The sequence below is a fragment of the Telmatherina bonti genome, assembly GCF_933228915.1.
Source record: "Telmatherina bonti genome assembly, chromosome: 6".
NCBI lineage: Eukaryota > Metazoa > Chordata > Actinopteri > Atheriniformes > Telmatherinidae > Telmatherina > Telmatherina bonti.
The window spans coordinates 9,866,875-9,887,310 of record NC_136624.1 but is presented as its reverse complement, the minus strand read 5'-3'; the positions used below and the strand labels follow the sequence as shown (position 1 = coordinate 9,887,310).

The following is a 20,436-nucleotide window of genomic DNA, read 5'->3' as shown; positions in this document are numbered from 1 at the left end:
AAAGATTTTTAGCATTTATTGAATTTTTTTTTTACTTCCTAAATGAAGCAAAAATATATAATTTCTTTACAAAAAGCAGGAAAAATAGCACCTTTTATGCACAAGACAATTCAAAGTGCTTTACATGAAACATTAAAAGCATTGCAGATGGTGTAAAAACCAACAAAAAGAAGCATAAAAGAAAACACAAATAGCATAATCACAAAACAAATGAGAAGAGTAAGAACTGGAAGCACTTTGAGTCGCAGACCTCGACCAAGCCAAAGTTATTTTTTATTTCTGCCACTGACTGTGAGTGTTTGTTTTAGAGTTAGATGCTCTCATGGATAAAGTAGTCCCTATCTCTCCATGCACAACAAAATGTTTATACCTAAACAGCTTACCAGTGAAAACAAACCTCACACATACCAGCATCCATGTGGAAGTGTGCAACCCTTTCTCAGTTTTTTTACTTTTGTCCATTGGCTTTTGATGGAAAATTAACCATAATGTCATTCAGGAATATTGATGCCCTCAGTGTTAAGGCTAGAAAAAGATATAAGTTGAAGCTAGAAGCAGTAGGACTGAACGAATGCGCCTGTCCTCTGTCACCTTGTGAAGGAGCTGCAAGAATCATAGAGAACTTCACCCAAGGGCGTATGTTGTTATGGTTACCAACCACTTCATGGTATTTTTGGTATCGACACAAAAACAACCATGTGTTTGAAAGTAACATCACAATTAGTGTTTTTAGTCTTCAGTCACTAAATGATCTGAAAAACTGAGAAATAAGTTGTCCCATCGGCACTGACTCTTGATAACCAGTTATCACATCGTTCTGGGCTTTGGTGTCTTTTCAGTGGTCCGAAGAAGAAACTGTTGTTGTCTGAGGAACAACTATGTTTATGAGAGCCAATCACAACACAATTTTAAAGCATTTTTAAAGGAAACTTTATGAAAATTAAAGAAAATATATGAGGATCAACGCTGAAAGCACGGCTTGACTATTCATGCCAGGAACAAACTTACAAAAGAAAAACAATGTTTTTTTTATTGCAGCATGAGTCAAGATATTGTTTTATTTTAAGCTAACTTGAATGCGTGACTCCCTGTAGATGTTTGTATTGTGTTTTAACCGGTTTTTAAATGTTGGCAACCAGCATTACTGGTGTTTATCTGATATACAGTGGGGCTCCAAAGTTTGGGCACCCCTGGTAAAAATTTATTTTAATGTGCCAAAAAGAAGCTAACAAAAGATGGAACATCTCCAAAAGGCGTCAAATTACAGATTAGACATTCTTATAACATGTAAAAAAAAAGTTCGATCTTATTTCCATCATTTTAACTTTTAAAATAACAGAAAACAAAAAATGGCCTCTGCAAAAGTTTGGGCACCCTGCATAGTTAGTACCTATTCCCCCGTTTGTAAGTATGACAGCTTTTAAAAACTTTTTATAGCCAGCCAATAGTCTTTCTAATCTTGTTTGAGGTATCTTCACCCATTCTTTCCTGCAAAAGTCTTCCAGATCTTTGAGATTTCTGGACCATCTGTGACACACTGCTCTTTTAAGGTCTATCCATCGACTTTCAATTATGTTGAGGTCAGGAGATTGTGAAGGCCATGGCAAAACCTTCAGTTCATGCCTCTTGATGTAATCCACCCTGGATCTTGAGGTGTTTTTAGGATCATTATCCATTTGCAGACGCCATCCTCTCTTTAACTGCAGCTTTTTCACAAATGGCATTAGGTTAGCATCCAAAATTTGCTCAAATCCCATTGAATCCATTTTTCCTTCTACTCGTGACATGTTCCCTGTGCCACTGGCTGCAATACAACCCCACAGCATGATTGATCCACCCCCATGCTTAACAGTTAGATAGAGTTCTTTTTATTAAATTCTGTGCCCTTTCTTCTCCAAACGTACCTGTGCTCATTCCGGCCAAAAAGTTCAATTTTAACCTCATCAATCCACAGAACTTGTTTCCAAAAGGCACCAGGCTTGACTATATGTTCCTTTGCAAACTTCAAATGCAGATTTTTGTGGTAAGGACGTAAAAGAAGTTTCCTTCTGATGACTCTTCCATGAAGGCCATATTTGTACAAGTACCTCTTTATAGTGGAAAAGTGCACCACGATTCCAGTATCAGCCAGATCTCCCTGGAGGGCTTGTGCAGTCAAACTTGGGTTTTGACTTGCTTTTCTTACAATCTTGCGAGCTGTTCTGTCTGATATTTTCTTGGTCTTCCAGATTTTGCTTTAACTTCCACTGTTCCCAATGACTGCCATTTCTTGATTACATTCGGAACAGAGGATATTAGCATCTGAAAACACTTTGCTATTTTCTTACACCCTTCTCCTGCTTTGTGAGCATCAACTATTTTCAGTTTCAGTGTTCTTGACAGCTGCTTAGAGGAACTCATGGTGCCGATTGTTGAGGCAAGGTCAGATGAGTCTGAGCATTTAAAACCTTTGAGATTGACATCACCTGGTCTTTCCAGACACTAACTGTAAACAATCCAGGACACTGTCAGGTCTCTGTTGTCAAATTGGGGGCGTACAAGGTACTAACTCTGCAGGGTGCCCAAACTTTTACAGACACCATATTTTGTTTCTGTTTTGAAGGTTTAAATGATGGAAATAGGATGTAACTTTTTTTGACATGTTATAAGAATGTCTAAACTGTACTTTGATGCCTTTTCAAGATTTTCCATCTTTTTAAAGCTCCTTATTTGCACATTAAAATAAATTTTTACCAGGGGTGCCCAAACTTTGGAGCCCCACTGTATATGTTAAACCTTACCGCACGTCTACTTTACTTTAAAAGTAGACATAATAATAGTCTTGTAGCTAACTGCTGTGTGCTAGTTGGCGTTAGCATCTTACCTTGGAGTAAACATAACAGTTTTTTGTTACTTGAGGATGCTTAATCCGTGTTTTGGCTTTTGGAATACAATAAATTCATCACCCAAACATTGATATGGCATTTTGTGCAGGAAGAGAAGATCTTAGTTACCTTGTTAATCTCTCTCTCTTAGAGAGGAAAACAAATCAAAACAGAAAGAGGGCATGCAAGCCAATGGTTGAGAGAAAGTCTAAGAAAATGATGAATATAAACAGCTTACACACACACACACACACACACACACAGTTCTTCAAATGGTAAAAAATAAAACAAGGAAAAGAAAAATAAAATAAAAAAGATTAATAAATCATTTACATTAAGATTGTAAATAATTAAGACGTGGTTATGCCAACATGGATGTAATGATAACAAAAACTGTTTGTTTTCTTGTTATTGTATTTTCACCTGTCCTAAGATACAGAGATTTATATAAAAACAGGATAACATCTGAGCGGGGACAGTACCTCGCAAACCCACCCAGCCAAAGGACACCAAGCTTCTCGGATCCTTCCTGCTTTGTTTTTTTGTTTCTTTTTTTTCTTCTTCTAGATTTGTATGTGTGGGATTTCCTGTTAAAATCATGCATTCAAATAAAGTACTCCAGACGAGCCGGGCGGCTCGCAGTGTTGGGAGGGAGGAGACGCCACACCCACTTACCCATCTCCTGCTGGCCTGCTTAATAATAATAATAATAATAATAATAATAATAATAATAATAATAATAATAATAATAATAATAATAATAATAATGAAGATGACGTGTGTGTGTGTGTGTGTTTGTACAGGCCAGCAGTGGAGTGAAGCAGTGGAACAGAAGGTGGTTTGTCCTCACCGATAGATGTCTCTTCTACTACAAAGGTAAGTTCTTCACCTTACTTAGGTTTTGCTGGGGTCTTAAGTGGTTCTGGGGTCTTCAGGCCAAGATCCCTGACCCTAGAGGGGTCCCCAAAGAGTACAGGGGTTCTCCTGCTCCAGCTAAACTCCAGCTCTATTAATGTTTGGAAAAGTACTTATAACTTGTAAAACAGTAAAGAAGAAATAGAAAACATCCCTGATAAAACTGATCCAAAGTTAAAGTGTCGTTTCAAATATTTTAACTAGCAGCTGCTGCTTATATATAATTAGGTGTCTACAACATGTTAGAGCAATTTTTAATCTGCACTCTTCATTAATACGTTGAAGGGTAACAAAATGCTAAACCCACGATACAATACGAATTACGATACAGGGCTAAAGGTACGAAATAGTCACGATTCCAAATAAAAACTGAAGAAAGTCACCTGACAAAGATAACAAATTTGATGGAAAACAATAAGACAGCAACAATGGGACAGTATAACGGTTTTCCTCTACAAAAAGAAAGAATGAATGTCCTGTATCTTGGTATGGAAGCCAAAACAAATCCAGACCATCAGGGGGGGAAGTAGTTAAATAGTAATATTGCTAAAACCTTTATCTCTCTCTCGTTTCGTGCATTTTTAAATAGAAAAGTCAAAACCAAAACAAATGAAAACATTTCAGTATTTTACTGTAGGCTACGTGTAAGTCTGTGGAGTGGGCGGGAATGGAAAAAGCTTTATATGTTAAACTATTTCCTTCCATAAAAACATTCATAAACATTCAGAATATAAGCGTCTAAGAAAAGATCATGAGAGATCACAAGCAAAAACTCAAGGTGGAATTACCCCTCATTTCTTCACATCAGTGTAAAAGCAAACCCCCCCCCCCCAAAAAAAACGTCCCAGTGCAATAAATCAAACGCACCGATCCCCATAGCAACCATTGTGTTTTGAAGAAGTGCATGTGCAGCAGAAAACTCTCCAGTCTTTAGCCTATAAGCAGTTTTTTTCTGAGTTCTGTGTCATTAAAATTAAACAAATATACAAAGAAACAACAGAAAACGCAGCTTTCACTTTCCTACTGATTATAACCGGGGCGTTTTCAAACAAACGTAGACATTAAACGTACATAGACCACGGGACTCTCTCAGACGGGAGGGGAAGGAGCTGGGCAGGAGGCTTGTGGAAGAGAGGGAGACGCCTGGCTGGAGCTTTAGTCCAGCTTGGACTAAAACAGCGCAGACACTATTCAGAATGAGTTTAAATGAATTTTGAACAAGGTAGTTCGCTGCAGATCTCTTTTGTGACCCAGAGTGCAGATTGGTTCTGAATCAGCCGCTCTCCAGTCTTCCTGATACTGCGAACCACCACTGAATCTCTTACTGGTACACAGAGCTGGACCATACCGCCTTACTTTCATCCATTCACATTTTATAATGAACATCTTCAATCTCTCAGCTTCTATTTTCAAATGAAGTCAGAGCGCCGCGACGGTATGTTGAGGCGATCAAACCTAAGAGTCCTACATTTTATGCAATGCTTAATGAATAAAACATGAGCAGTCTAGCGGAGCTTACAGTTGTGCTCATATGTATTCATCCCCTTTCATTAAAGAAAAGGCTGAATTTACAACAGTCACTCAAATAACTGGAACAATAATAACAACAATAACAATAATAATAAAAAAGGAACAATAACTAAAAATTTGCAAAAATATAATTTACTCATATAAGACACTGATTTTTCATTTAATTGAGTTGAAGAAAGAAAGAAAAACAAACAAACAAATCAGTCCTGGACAAATTAGAGACTTTTCTGTTGAACAGTGGGACAAAATACCTGCCAACAGGTGCAGAAGTCTGACTGAGAGGAACAGAAAACACCTGACTGGAGCGGAAACATTAAAGGATTGTTCAACTAAATATTAGTTTATGAGTGATGTAATATGTAATAAATTATCTTATTTGTTTGCTTTTTAAAAAAAAAATATTTCTATTGAACCAGAATTAGAAAATAATGTCATGATTTTCATGAAATTCTTATTTATTATTACTTTAGTCAATTTCGTCTTATTTTACAGGCAGCTGTTTTTTTTTCCTTCTTTAATGAAAGGGGATTAATAAATATGAGCACAACTGTACACTGAGATAGAAAGGAGACTTGGGAGAACCAATAACATTTGGCTCTAGATTCTTCAAAAGATCTCATCATCAATATGCTTCTGACACTGTTTTACAATTTAAAGTTGTGCACCGCCCTCACTGGTCTAAGGATAAACTGTCAAGGATTAAAAAAGACCTGGACCCCCCACATGTGACCGATGTAAGACGACCACAGCCTCACTAATACACACCTTCTGGTCGTGTCCACAGCTACTTGGATTGTGGAGCTCAATCTTTGAATCTAATTCCAAAATAACAGGACAAACTCTCCACCCAACCCTTTTGATTGCGCTCTTTGGTGTAATACCTTCACAATACCTCCAGAACAAACTTTATTCAAACATGATTCAATCAAATCAATCAATCTAAACTTTATTTATGAAGCACTTTAATAAACCACAATGTGTGCAAAGTGCTGTACAGGTTAATAAAATAAATCAGCATTTAAAAGCTTGAATAAAAAACAATTAAATAGACAATATATGGCGAAAAAAAGGGGGGCCTAGTAGTCCTGCTCTTCGGGGTTAAAAGCGAATTTAAAGAGATTAGTTTTTAAGAGAGAGAGACTAAAACCACTTAAAGTCGTAGCAGACCTTTCAGAAAGAGGGAGGTTGTTTCGGAATTATGATTACATATTCTTCTCTGCTGGACAGAAAATTGATCCTCACCGAATGGAAGGACTCCCAACCCCAAATGGATCAGAAATGTGATGATCCACTTCACTTAGAAAAGAAAACGTTCACCATCAGAGGATGTGTTGAAAAATTCCACGCTTGCCAGCAGCCATTTATAGGTTTTGTTGAGAACATGTCAGCTGCTTTGATTCACGATTGTTATCTGATGTTTATCAACCAGTGACCCACTGATATAGATGTGTGTAGTATGTACAGTACTGTTTTCTTTCTTTCACAGTCAAGATTACTGGGACTACTGGTCCCGAGGGGTGGGATGGGATGGGGGTAGTGTTATATGTTTGTGTGTTAAATTGTTACAAATAATAAAACAAAATTCTTTGATATAAACTTATCGGTCTTAGAATGAGCTGCCCCTTGGTGTCCTTAAAACCTTTTTTTATTTCCACCTTTGTTTTGTGCAACTTTTACTTTACTTCGTCGTTTTTTTTATTTGTCACAAGATTTCATTACAACCTTATTAATAGACGTTAATATCTAACAGTAAAGCGAGGTGGGATCAGCTAGTGGCAACTTCAGTCTGGTCATGTAGCAGAGTGATCAGCGCCTGCTCTGACAGCAGCTGGATGCTGCGTGAGGACCAAGCTTTGTGTGTGCCGTTTAAGAAGGGGGGGGGACTGCGCAGCTGTTGCTAACGGAGAAGAGAAAACTACACATTCTTTTACTGTTACTCACCTAGAGTCTCTGATACCGCCACAAAAGATGCTCGACTTATTGATGCTCGCTTTGTCTTTAAATAGACTCTGAAACTTTGCTAAATATAGCACCAATGTTGTATTCATCCCCTTTCATTAAAGAAAAGGCTGAATTTACAACAGTCACTCAAATAACTGGAGACTTAAAAAAAGGAACAATAACTAAAAATTTGCAAAAATATAATTTACTCATATAAGACACTGATTTTTCATTTAATTGAGTTGAAGAAAGAAAAACAAACAAACAAATCAGTCCTGGACAAATTAGAGCACTTTTCTGTTGAACAGTGGGACAAAATACCTGTCAACAGGTGCAGAAGTCTGACTGAGAGGAACAGAAAACACCTGACTGGAGCGGAAACTTTAAAGGATTGTTCAACTAAATATTAGTTTATGAGTGATGTAACATGTAATAAATTATCTTATTTGTTTGCTTTTTTAAAAAAAAAAAAAATTTCTATTGAACCAGAATTAGAAAATAATGTCATGAATTTCATAAAATTTTTTTATTTATTATCACTTTAGTCAATTTCAGCTTATTTTACAGGCAGCTGTTTTTTTCCTTCTTAAATGAAATAAGTAATAAATATAATAAATAAATGAATAAATATGAGCAGAACTGTATATATGTATAATATAAGTTTGTTGATAGTTACTTTAACTTAGTATTTATTGTATGAAAGTACTCGACTAGAACGCATCATTTGTTGAGAGAAGTGAGGAAATAAAAGTCACGTCTTTTCTGTAGCTTCATGGACCTGAAGCAAAGTAGGTCGGGATGGATGTGAACTAGAACCAAAGTGTTCTGCATGAGGCAGCAGGCGGGCGTCCAGGACTCCGAGGACAGGAAACTGCTTCTGTTCTCACATCATACTGAACAGCTATACTCTGTTCCTATTCCTTACCTGCGCTTCATTCCAACCGACGTCTGATATGACGAGAATAAACCAGGAGTTAAGCCTGCTACGTAATCTGCAAGAAGCAAGAATTGTTCTTGTTCTTGAGGCCCTAAGAATAAAAAGAGATGATTTTGTTCTCGTGGACTTGGTTGAAGACGGTTCTCGACACATAGGGTTGGCAGTACTTTCTTCTCCTGGGACTCTGAAAAGTATTTTGTGATTGGTCGGATATTTGAAGTGGGTGTGGTTAACACAAAAAGGCATGAAGCGGACAGTTTCCGCTTCTGCATTTTAGCTGATGCAGGTTAAACAGATTGTTCTGATAAAGCTGCTGATCGAGGTGGTGAAAAAGTACAAACATTTCTGCAACACGTTGCATTAAAACAGACGAACCTGGACATGTGCACAACCCGCCATGCCGCAGATGAAGTTCCTCTTTAAATACAAAATAAACATGTTCATTGCACATAAAAGCATAGACACTGCTGCCCGCATTGATACACACCCTATTTCTTAAGAGTGTGAATTGGCCAGATAGAGAAAAAAAATTGTGGGCTCGAGAGCAAGAACCGTTTTTTTCATAGATCTTTTTGAGATTAGAGGAAGCTGAGAAGGACAACAAACACTCAGCTGGTTAAATGCAGGATAGGAGATGCTTTCCAGGAGCTTTTTTTTTTTTTTTTTTTTTTTTTTTACTATATTGCTTAAAGTCCCCTTCAAACCCAAACTGCAGTCAGTTAGTTATATGCTCTAATGCAGGCATAAATAAATGTAGTCACCCCTGGAACGGACAGGACTGAAATAACACAATCCAACCATTCAGAACGATTAGATGGCAATATGTCTATCAAACTCAGCTGCCACTGTCCCTCCCCTGTCTAACCCTCAGGTACAAACGTTGCATGTCTCTGTGCTTTGGAGGCATGGCTTCCAATGTTTATTCTTAAGAAAAGGGTTTGGACTTCTGAATTGTGTATTTTCATGCTGTAGCTTGCTCAACCTGTTCTTCCAGGATCTCCTGCGCTGCCTTTAACAAGCTGCCCAGATGTCTTGACCTGTGGGCTGCACTGGAATATTTCTGCTCTTTGTTGTCATTCATTCATTCATCATCCTAACCGCTTAGTCTGATGAAGGGTCGCGGGGAAGCTGGAGCCTATCCCAGCAGTCTTTGGGGGAAAGGCGGGGTACACCCTGGACAGCTTTCCAGTCCATCGCAGGCTCTTTGTTTGTTTTCGTAAAATTTTGTTTTGGTGTGGATCATTGTCATTCACATTTTTGTTCCTGGTGCTGGCAGGAATGGTTTCCTGTAATTTTCTTTGTTGCAGCCAACCTGAAGAAGCCTCTGACTGAACATACTCCGTTGTTTCATCAAATGTGAAGAAGTTTGTGCAGGAATCTTCTCTGAACTATTGGCTTCAGGAGTTTCAGGACAGAACCAAAACTTCTAGATCAGTTTGTTCAGCTTCTTTTAGTCGCTGGTTCTACATAGAGGGGTTTGATAGCTGAAGGATTTGCTTCCAGTGGTACATTTGGGGACTTGGCTAGTTTTGGGAACCATTTCTCCTGGCTAGAAGCGCCTGTTATCCCACATGCACGCATGTTTTGGTTGTTTTACTCACAGTGAACACTACTTTGTAGTCTGTTTCTTGTATTTTTCATGCGTCCATTTGCACATTCACAATTCCCTTAACCAGTGTTTCTCAATTCCGGTCCTCAGGCCCCCCTGCCCTGCATGTTTTATTGGCAACCCTACTTTAACACACCTGAATGAAATAAAGAGCTGATAAAACAGGCTGCAAAGTACTTGATTAGGAAGTTCAGTAGTCTGACTCAGGTGCTTTGGAGGAGAATCATGTCTAAAACAGATAAGGCAGGGGGGCCTGAGGACCGAAACTGAGACACACTGCCCTTGGACTGAATTAAAAAAGCAGGTGTGAATGTGCCATTTGAACCACAAGTAAACCTGCAGTCTGAGGCAGAAGTGCATTTTGGGGAAAATATGGACATCTGATTGTGGTCACCTCTGAATAGATTTTCATCCTTAAACTGCTTTTTACTCAAATTTTTCAGATTGTACGGAAACATCATTTTCCCAAAATCTAAATAATCTTTTATTTTTGTAACTAACTTCTTCTTTTACCTCGTGTATTGACGCGTATCACCTTCAGTCCAGGTGTGGTTTTTATTGGTTCCAGCATGGAGGCATGAATGAATCCTTCCTTGTGTGTGTGCGTTATTGACAGCAGCCGAAACAGCGAGTGTGTACATGCAGCTGTTATCTGATTGGTTCAGACAAGCAGCAGGTACATTTGACTGGGAGCCAAGATTCCTGCAACACTGAGTCACATGGGCTGATCATTATCAGGGATCTGTATTGTATGCTGGGTCTGGCCCTTCCCCCTCCCTCAGATCTCTCTCTCTCTCTCTTTCTCTCTCTCTCTCTCTCTTTCTGCTCACACCCACACCAAAACAAACAGCGAGCGGAGCGGCAACTCACAGCTCCCTCCAGGTAGGACGACACGCTGATCTCTCCTCCTGCTGATCAAATTTTCATGCTTATTTCCTTTATTTAGCAGCATGCCTCTTTCCTTCACCTTCTCTCTCTGTGTAAACGGAAACCTCCCAGTGGCCATAATGGACGTCTGTTCTGGGAGGGCAGCTGTAATTCCTCATGTCTTCTCCAGCTGGCTGGAGGAAAAGATTCAGCTCTTCCACATCTCATATTGTTGAATTCATCCTAACAGCTTCTGACTCAAATCTCAATTTTCTTTCTTACAGATGAGAAGGAGGACACAGTGCTGGGGAGTTTGCCGCTGCTCAGTTTCCGTGTTGGAAGAGTGGAACCTTTAGATAACATCACCCGCAGATTTGCCTTTAAGGTGAGTAAGATGTTGGTGGAGGGACGGGGTGAATGGAGACAAGCGCTGTCTGCTTTTGGGTCTTTGTCGTGTTGTATCTAAGATGAAAGCTTGGTGGAGCTCTTAACAGACGTGTTCAGAAACTCTGCAGCTGTCTGAATTCATTAAAGAAACCCTCACTGAGGCTCAGCTGGTTTTCGGCCCATTCCACAGCAGAATACCTAATGATGTTCCAAATTCAGTCCTTTGAAGCCAACATGATAACTTTCTGAACCTTGTGGAAGCCTGCAGACTGTATGCAGCTCATCTTCCTGCAGTGTGGGAAGACGAGCATTAAGATGCACACAACCTATGTAGGGTTAGGGTTAGACCGAAACACAAACAGACGCTCATGTACTTGGGACGGTCTGAGAATGCCTGCTGGTTTTGTTGAAAGGAATGCTAGCAACTATTTAGCGGACAGTTTCGTTGTTAGTTTGTTGGTTTTACTGACAAACAGTAATAGGTATGCCTTCACATATTATTGCAGGTTAAACTAGTTTATTAAGATACACCACATAGTTGTGATGAAGATGATGATACGGCACCGTCTGGTATTTTCTGTTTCATCCTGTTCTGCTTCTGACAGCGAAAACCCTCCTCATGTTGTTATGAGGAGGACACACACAACACACTAGTCATCTGCAAAATAAAAAAAAAAAAGAAATATTATTTTACACTAGAATGGTTGGATTCTGTAACTTTACCAAGACGAACCAATAAAAACCACACCTGGACTGAAGGTGATACGCGTTAATACACGAAGTAAAAGAAGAAATTAGTTACGAAAATAGAAGATTATTTAGATTTTGGGAAAACAATGTTTCCGTACAATCTGGTGATATTATAGTAATACTGGGCTACATGTAATCAAATAGTCAAATGTTTTACTGAAGGAAGTATAAAGCAATAATCATAGCCTTGTTTGCCACAGAAACAAAGTCCAAACTCCAGTTTGCGCAACCCTAACATTGGTAAAATAAAAACCTGAAGTGACTCACAGACAGCATGGCATAAGGAGGGGCTGGGCTATATGATGGCAGTCATAGATTTTTTTATATTATCATGAACATCAGCACTATTTTCAATCAGCTATTCAGAAGTTATCCAGCAGATTATGTCTCTGCTCCTACAGGTGAAGCGTGCAGGTGCACCGGTACATGGCTAAGCAGCGCATGTCGGGGTTGGAATTGTATTTATCTAGTTTTCCATCAAATTCTCCGTACCTGTGCCGCATCACGGTAGAAGTCTGCTGCAGATTTGGATTCTGCTGCAGTCCACGTCGCTCTGCCTGCCCTGCTCCTTGTTTCACTTCATAAACTCCGCTAGATATTCCATTGCAGCTGCTGCAGGAACCACTTCCAGCTGGTTGGCACTCTCTGATGATGACATGGACATTTATTCCTAAAACAACTTCACACGTTTCTAGGACCACTTCACCAATCCCTAGATTAATTTAGCTGTGATTGATTTTAGATTGATTAAGCTGATAATGGGTTTATGTTAGGTCAATCTGGCTGACGTTGAGTTAATGTTGCGTTGACCTTGCTGATATTGGGTCAATTTTTGGTTGATCTTGCTGATATTGGATTGATGTTAGGTCAATCTTGCTGACGTTGGTTTGATCTAAGTTGATATTGCTGTTATTGGGTCAATGTTAGGTTGATCTTGCTGATATTAGATTGATCTTGCTGATATTGGGTTGATGTTTGGTGGATCATGCTGATATTGGGTCAATGTTAGGTTGATCTTGCTGATATTGGATTGATGTCAGGTTGATCTTGCTGATATTGGATTGATGTTAGGTTGATCTTGCTGACGTTGGTTTGATCTAAGTTGATATTGCTGTTATTGGGTCAATGTTAGGTTGATCTTGCTGATATTGGATTGATGTCAGGTTGATCTTGCTGATATTGGGTTGATGTTTGGTGGATCTTGCTGATATTGGATTGATATTAGGTTGATCTTGCTGATATTGGGTCAATGTTAGGTTGATCTTGCTGATATTGGATTGATGTCAGGTGGATCTTGCTGATATTGGATTGATGTTAGGTTGATCTTGCTGATATTGGATTGATGTTAGGTGGATCTTGCTGATATTGGGTCAATGTTTGGTGGATCTTGCTGATATTGGGTCAATGTTAGGTTGATCTTGCTGATATTGGATTGATGTTAGGTTGATGTTGCTGATATTGGGTCAATGTTAGGTTGATCTTGCTGATATTGGATTGATGTTAGGTTGATCTTGCTGACGTTGGTTTGATCTATGTTGATATTGCTGTTATTGGGTCAATGTTAGGTTGATCTTGCTGATATTGGATTGATGTCAGGTTGATCTTGCTCATATTGGGTTGATGTTTGGTGGATCTTGCTGATATTGGGTCAATGTTTGGTTGATCTTGCTGATATTGGATTGATATTAGGTTGATCTTGCTGATATTGGGTCAATGTTAGGTTGATCTTGCTGATATTGGATTGATGTTAGGTTGATGTTGCTGATATTGGGTCAATGTTAGGTTGATCTTGCTGATATTGGATTGATGTGAGGTTGATCTTGCTGATATTGGGTTGATGTTTGGTGGATCTTGCTGATATTGGGTCAGTGTTTGGTTGATGTTGCTGATATTGGGTCAATGTTAGGTTGATCTTGCTGATATTGGATTGATGTCAGGTTGATCTTGCTGATATTGGGTTGATGTTTGGTGGATCTTGCTGATATTGGGTCAGTGTTTGGTTGATGTTGCTGATATTGGGTCAATGTTTGGTTGATGTTGCTGATATTGGGTCAATGTTTGGTTGATGTTGCTGATATTGGGTCAATGTTTGGTTGATGTTGCTGATATTGGGTTGATGTTTGGTTGATCTTGCAGATATTGGGTCAATGTTAGGTTGATCTTGCTGATATTGGATTGATGTCAGGTTGATCTTGCTGATATTGGGTTGATGTTAGGTGGATCTTGCTGATATTGGATTGATGTTAGGTTGATCTTGCTGATATTGGATTGATGTCAGGTTGATCTTGCTGATATTGGGTTGATGTTTGGTGGATCTTGCTGATATTGGGTCAATGTTTGGTTGATCTTGCTGATATTGGATTGATGTTAGGTTGATCTTGCTGATATTGGGTTGATGTTTGGTTGATCTTGCTGATATTTGGTCAATGTTAGGTTGATCTTGCTGAGATTGGGTTGATGTTTGGTGGTTCTTGCTGATATTGGGTCAGTGTTTGGTTGATGTTGCTGATATTGGGTCAATGTTTGGTAGATGTTGCTGATATTGGATTGATGTTAGGTTGCTCTTGCTGATATTGGGTTGATGTTAGGTGGATCTTGCTGATATTGGGTCAGTGTTTCGTTGATGTTGCTGATATTGGGTCAATGTTTGGTTGATGTTGCTGATATTGGGTCAATGTTTGGTTGATGTTGCTGATATTGGGTTGATGTTTGGTTGATGTTGTTGATATTGGGTCAATGTTTGGTTGATGTTGCTGATATTGGGTCAATGTTTGGTTGATGTTGATGATATTGGATTGATGTTAGGTTGATCTTGCTGATATTGGATTGATGTTAGGTTGATCTTGCTGATATTGGATTGATGTTTGGTTGATCTTGCTGATATTGGATTGATGTTAGGTTGATCTTGCTGATATTGGATTGATGTTTGGTTGATCTTGCTGATATTGGGTTGATGTTTGGTCGTTCTTGAGGTAGACTAGATGTTAGGATATAGCTCATTCAGGAATTTTCTGCTGGACACCACATTGCTAAGGTTTCAGGTTAATTTTTTAGCCTCAACTCGACTTTTTTCAGGGTTTCTGGAGCTGCTTGAATAAACAGCTTCAGTAATGTCTGGATTAACAGTAATAGGATGAGCTCATATTTATCTGTACTCCACAACCCGAGCAGGAGATAATCAGGAACCAGCACCAGTTTAATACAAACAAATTGAGTGAATCCCACAGAGAGAGCTGGATCCTGTGTGTGTTGGAGCTGAGTACAAACAAGATGGTGCAAGTTGTGCAGCTTCAGCCAATTACGGTTCCTGTCCACTTTATCTGCACTTTGAGAGCAAACAGTTCTTTCTGCTCAAGTTCAAAGTCCAGTTCATTCACCCAGAGTGCAAATGCAAAAACACACACTCTGACAGTTCGTGAACTTTTCCCGTAAAAGAAAAAGTTGAACATTTCATCATGAAATAACTAACATAATCAGATTTTCATGGTTTTCAAGTAGTTGAAGAGAAGCCCAGCAAAGTAGATGAAGGTTTTTCTGTTTTCATGACGACTCCCAGAGAAAGACGAAGAAGCTCAGACCAATGGGTTCTTCTGGATTCAGGTTTACTGGCATACACTGAGAGCAGGCAAATCTTCATGTTATGAACAAATCAAGTTGTTTAGGAGCTTTGAAAGACCTGATGATGCTCATCAAGGCAGAAATTCACCATCACTGCCGTCTGAACAAGGGCTTATAAATGAAGCACACTCCAGAGTTTGTCAGAGTTTTTGTGGGAAGATTTCCTGAATCAAAGCTGATGTTCTAACTTATTGAGGTGTATCCCGCTGGGATATCCTCCACCTCCTACTGGACTACCCACTAGTCAATGATGTTTCCATCCGACAGTGATGGTTCCACTTGTCAGTGATGGTTTCAGTTCCATCAGAGTCATTCTGTGTTTTTGCACTCTTGTTTTTGTATGATCTGCTTTGATATCTCTTTTAAATTAAGTGTGTATTTGGTATTATAAAGGTTCTCTGTAATGTACTGATGCTGCACCAAATCATTTCTACTTTATTTATTTCTATCTTCATATGTTTTTGTAATTTGTAAAAATGTTCAGCCTTCTGAGTATTTTATTGCTCTGCAGTTTGGTGCCGACAGTTACTGTCAAACACAGTTTGATCTGTTTAGCAGCAAACCGGCTGTAAAAGGTCCAGAAAGTCCAGCAGCACTCAGCAGACTGCAGGTCAAAACAGCTCCGGTGCCAAACCAGGAGAACATATTCAGATTAAAAGTGGGAAGTACTTCAGATATTTTGTCATGGTTGGAATTTGCTGTGAAGGAAGACCAAATGAAGCAGTGTCATGGTTTGTCTGATTGGACTGCCTCCTTCTGGGTGTCGGTGTCTGTGGTCCTGTCCCAGCATGCCTACTTCACAGCTGTCTTATCGGTTTCCCTCCAGGTGACAGTCCAAACATATATAAACCCAGTAAAGTGCAGGAATGCATTTTTTAAGCTGTTCTGTCTGCAGGAGTTCTGCAACGGGAGGGTCAATGCTGAGGTTTTCATTAACTTGCTGAAAAAATAAATTACAACTAAAGTACATGACTGTAGTTTGTTCTTTCATCCCTGTTGACAAATTGTATGAAGAAAATTTTCTGTATAAGTGGAAATGCTTAGTGTGGACCATACATGTGAGTCCTCATAGTGGAGAACGCTTGGTCAATTTGAAACGAGTGCTATTTGTATTTTATCACAAGCTAAAGTTTAAACAAAACAAATAAATGTTTCACAAAAAGTCAAACCTTTCAAAGTTTAAAAGGGTTATAGGATGAAAGAAAATGCTTATCCCAACCTTTTCGATGAAGATTCTTAAATACTGACACTTTCACAACAATTCATCGGGATATTAAGCACACCAGAAACTATAAAACATAACAACAATATCCAACCTTTGTTCATCATAATACACAGTATGCATTATTTTCAGTAAACCTCATTGATTGTTTAATATCGTTTAATTATATCATTTTTCATTATTTGATTATAATTACCTATTGTTTAACATGATTTTATGTGTTTACTACAGCTGTTGGGTGTAGTGAACTTAAAGTAAAATTTAGCATTGTGCTCACATCTGTTTGTTAGTTTTTATCATTATCTCAAACTAATTTCACTCTCTCTCAACTGGAAAACCTTTTCAAACTTTTTAGTAGTTGATCATTTATAACTTTGATTATTTGAACAATACTAAAACTAGGTCTTCACATTTCAGTATTTTTAGTTTTATTAACAGTGAGTTTGTTGCTTTTGAATAAGTGGATTTAGTTATTTTTTTTATTTTGTTGTTGTCTCAAATGCTAACAGAATAAGTTAGAACTATAGTGCTGGTTGCTTTATTGAGAAATATTACATACTTGATTTTATTTGAATTTAAAGCTAATTTATCAGACCATTTTTTCTAGTTTAGAATAAGAACCCAGTATGACATATATTATACAAATAATTTTTGAGACATTTTGCATACCTAAATGGTACAAACTTTGCTTGAAATCCCATGAAACACAATCTTATGTTTGTCTTCTGCACCTTAATGGACAACAGAAAGCAGAAAATTACACTATAAAAATGTGACATGTCATATGGTAAAAAATGGTAAATATCTCGAAAAAATGTTGGTACTTTTTTATTTTACATTTTGTTAAATGGACAAATAAAGACCTCACATTTAGAAAATTGGACATATCTGATCATTTTGTTCATGGGCTGGATTTTTTATGGTTAAACAGTTATTTTCCAACTGTATCCTCAAAGCTTTTCCAAAATATCCCTACTGGAAAGTAGGTGTGTATCACTAGTTAAAACTTTAACATTCAAAATAAATAATAGTCCCCAAACTGAGCCTTGTGGAACTGGATACTTTGCTCTCAATTATTTTTATTTAATCTCATATTTTTGCACATACTGTTCTCTTTCATTTAGATAACTTGTAGGCCAGCTGAGTGTCCCTCCTCTCACCCCATACTTATAATCAATATCTCATGTTCAAGTGTATCAAAAGACTTTTTTTTTTTAACTCCCCGAAATCCCAGTGGCGTACTCTTTATTTTCAGTTAAGTTATCTCTGTCTCGTCCCAGTTGTACCCTTTCCAATTGGTAATATTGATACCCCATTTTTCTGGACCCAGTGGTACCTTATCTGTCTGTTCCTAGAGGCACTCCATCTGTCTGGACCCAGTAGTACCCTCTCTCTCTGGTCCCTTTGGAAACCCTTTGTTTGAACCCATTGGTAACTCTCCTTTCTGGATCCATTGGGACCCTGTCTGTCTGGTCCCAGTAGTATTCCCTCTGTCTGGACCTATGGACCCAGTGATACCTTTTCTGTCTGGTTCCATTGGTGACCCCCACCCCCTCTCTGGACCCAGTGGTAACCCCTCTGATTGGATCCAGTAGTACCCTTGCTGATGCTGGTGTGACTAAAACTTGACACATCAGCTAACTGATAAATGATATCCGCTCCTCAGAGCAGATGCTGTCAGCAGCTCATTGTTGGAACCTGTTCTACCAGGAGATTTAAAGCCTGATTCTGAAAGGTGTGGTTTTAGCCTGGAGACATGTATAGAAGCAGAACCGTATCCAGAAGTAGGTTTGGCATACACAACTCACATCTCTGTGTGCAGGTTTAACCAGGCATCTCTATTATGGAGATAGATTAATGGTGTTTTATTGTTCTTATATGTGTCTGAGTGAGTGCCTCACCTACAGGTAGGTTTTTTCTGTTGTATCTTTGTGTAGAAGTTTAATCTCTATTTTCCGACAGCAAAGCCGAGCTAAGGTATCAGATCACCCAGTTCTTTGTCCCATTCATCTCCCAACACTACAACTCATGCAGAGCTCAAAACGGAACTTTTCATAAAATGTAAACCAGACCTGAATGATCTGAAAAAAAAAAAAAAAACTTGAAAAAGGGGAAAAAAATGATGCAGCATGAAAAACCAGAAAGCCATTAATGGTTGTAACAGTTATATCTGCTGGATGATCTCCTGTATCTTCCCTTGTTTTATCGGGACCTGAAGCAGCCTCTGGCAGAACACACTCTGTTGTTTCCTCACTGTTGTATAGATGTGAAGAATTGTCTATCATGTTCACGAGCTTGTGCAGCCCTCTTTTCTGGACAATCAGCTCCGGGAGGTCCAGATCAGTCCCCAGAACAGAACCAGAACTTCAGGATAACTTTGTTCAGTTTCATCCGTTTGCGAGGACAGAAATGACAGTCCAAATTAATCCAATTCATTAAGTCATTCTCTATTGTACTTAGTTTTTTTTTTTAAATTGTTATTCCTGTTATTTTTATTCTGCTCAAAAAGTGTCTGGGCAGTCTAAAACAATGTTTTTCTAATGTTGTTTAGCAAAATATGCAAAAACTTTTTCATGAACCTGTTAAGGGCTTTGACCCAGTGGTTGCTGGGAAGTATATCGAGTTTGATTAATATTTGCAAAAATGTTAGCAAACAGTTATAACTTTTTATAAAACTTTTAAAAAGTAAGCAATTTTAATTAGGCAAATATTGATGTAAGCTTTTATCAAGTGAGAGATCAGTTTATTTCATAATTAAAGAAAAACTTAGCAGGTCAGGGTTGTGCTCGTAGTAGTGTCTGTGTCTTTGAATCATTTTTTAGCATACATTTTTATACTTTCTCACCACCTCGCTCATCCATTCAACCTCCCGTCAGCGGAAATGCAGAAGTGGCAACTTCTCCACGTTTACCATGGCCACCTTAAATGTCCAACCAATTATGAAATACTTCCTGGGGGGTCTGCACCTCTGATCTACAGCTGCACATTATGTTACGTGTTGGTTTGAAATTAATACCTGCATGCAAAGAACAACAAAGACGACAATCACAGCAACAGTATTGATTTGTGGAATATGGTGGAAATTGCTAATGTGGTTGTTATACTCAGTAATTTAAGAGTTTTTTCACCATGTCCCCGTCATCAGGGTGGAATTTGCAGAGTGACACAGAGCAGCTGACGTGCCATAAATGTCTTGATCATAACACAATGTCTATGTGTTCTGATTAAAAGATAAGCTGCTGAGCACGGCATTGTAAAAATTAGGGTACATCTAAACTTTCTGCTGGTGCACCCAAATGGACAAGTTGGGAACACTGGTGCAACCAATGCAAAAAGTTGGTCTGGAGCCCTGCACTAACTGGATCTGGGCAGCTGACCTCGAGAAATTAGAAGCGCTACATGGCATCAGAAGGACAGATAAGAAAGATAAATATACTTGTAACAAGTAAAAGAACCTTTTGACTGAAAATGCTCCTGTATTGCTGACTGCCTTTCCAGACACACAGCACAGAAACTTTTCTGACTCAGACTGGTGTTGAATGATCCAATATAATTGTTCTGAGCTGGTTTTCAGAACCTAGGGATGACTAGAACTGCACCTTGGTCCGGTTCGGTCTCTCCAGATATGAATACAGAGGACTCAGGCGACAGACAGGATAAATATGGAGACAGAGGAGGTCTCAGTTAGGTTTTTTTTCATCACAGCCGTTCCAGTACTAGTTTTAGAACCATTTTTCCTTTAACTACCAATAGTCTGGTTTTGTCCCTGGTGGACCCTGGTGGTCCACAAGCTCCA

The 20,436-nt window shown here is 38.7% G+C and overlaps 1 protein-coding gene across 1 annotated transcript in view; it reads left to right on the top strand.

The window, feature by feature from the left end:
- The window catches only part of plekha6 (pleckstrin homology domain containing, family A member 6), a gene marked incomplete at both ends in the record, with an annotated part of 69,427 nt that overhangs the window by 16,914 nt on the left and 32,077 nt on the right, over window positions 1-20,436 (top strand). Inside the window, 2 exons of the mRNA XM_079242861.1 lie at window positions 3,668-3,740; window positions 10,948-11,048. Coding sequence (XP_079098987.1) covers window positions 3,668-3,740; window positions 10,948-11,048 — 174 coding nt within the window. The remainder of the gene's footprint in view (window positions 1-3,667; window positions 3,741-10,947; window positions 11,049-20,436) is intronic.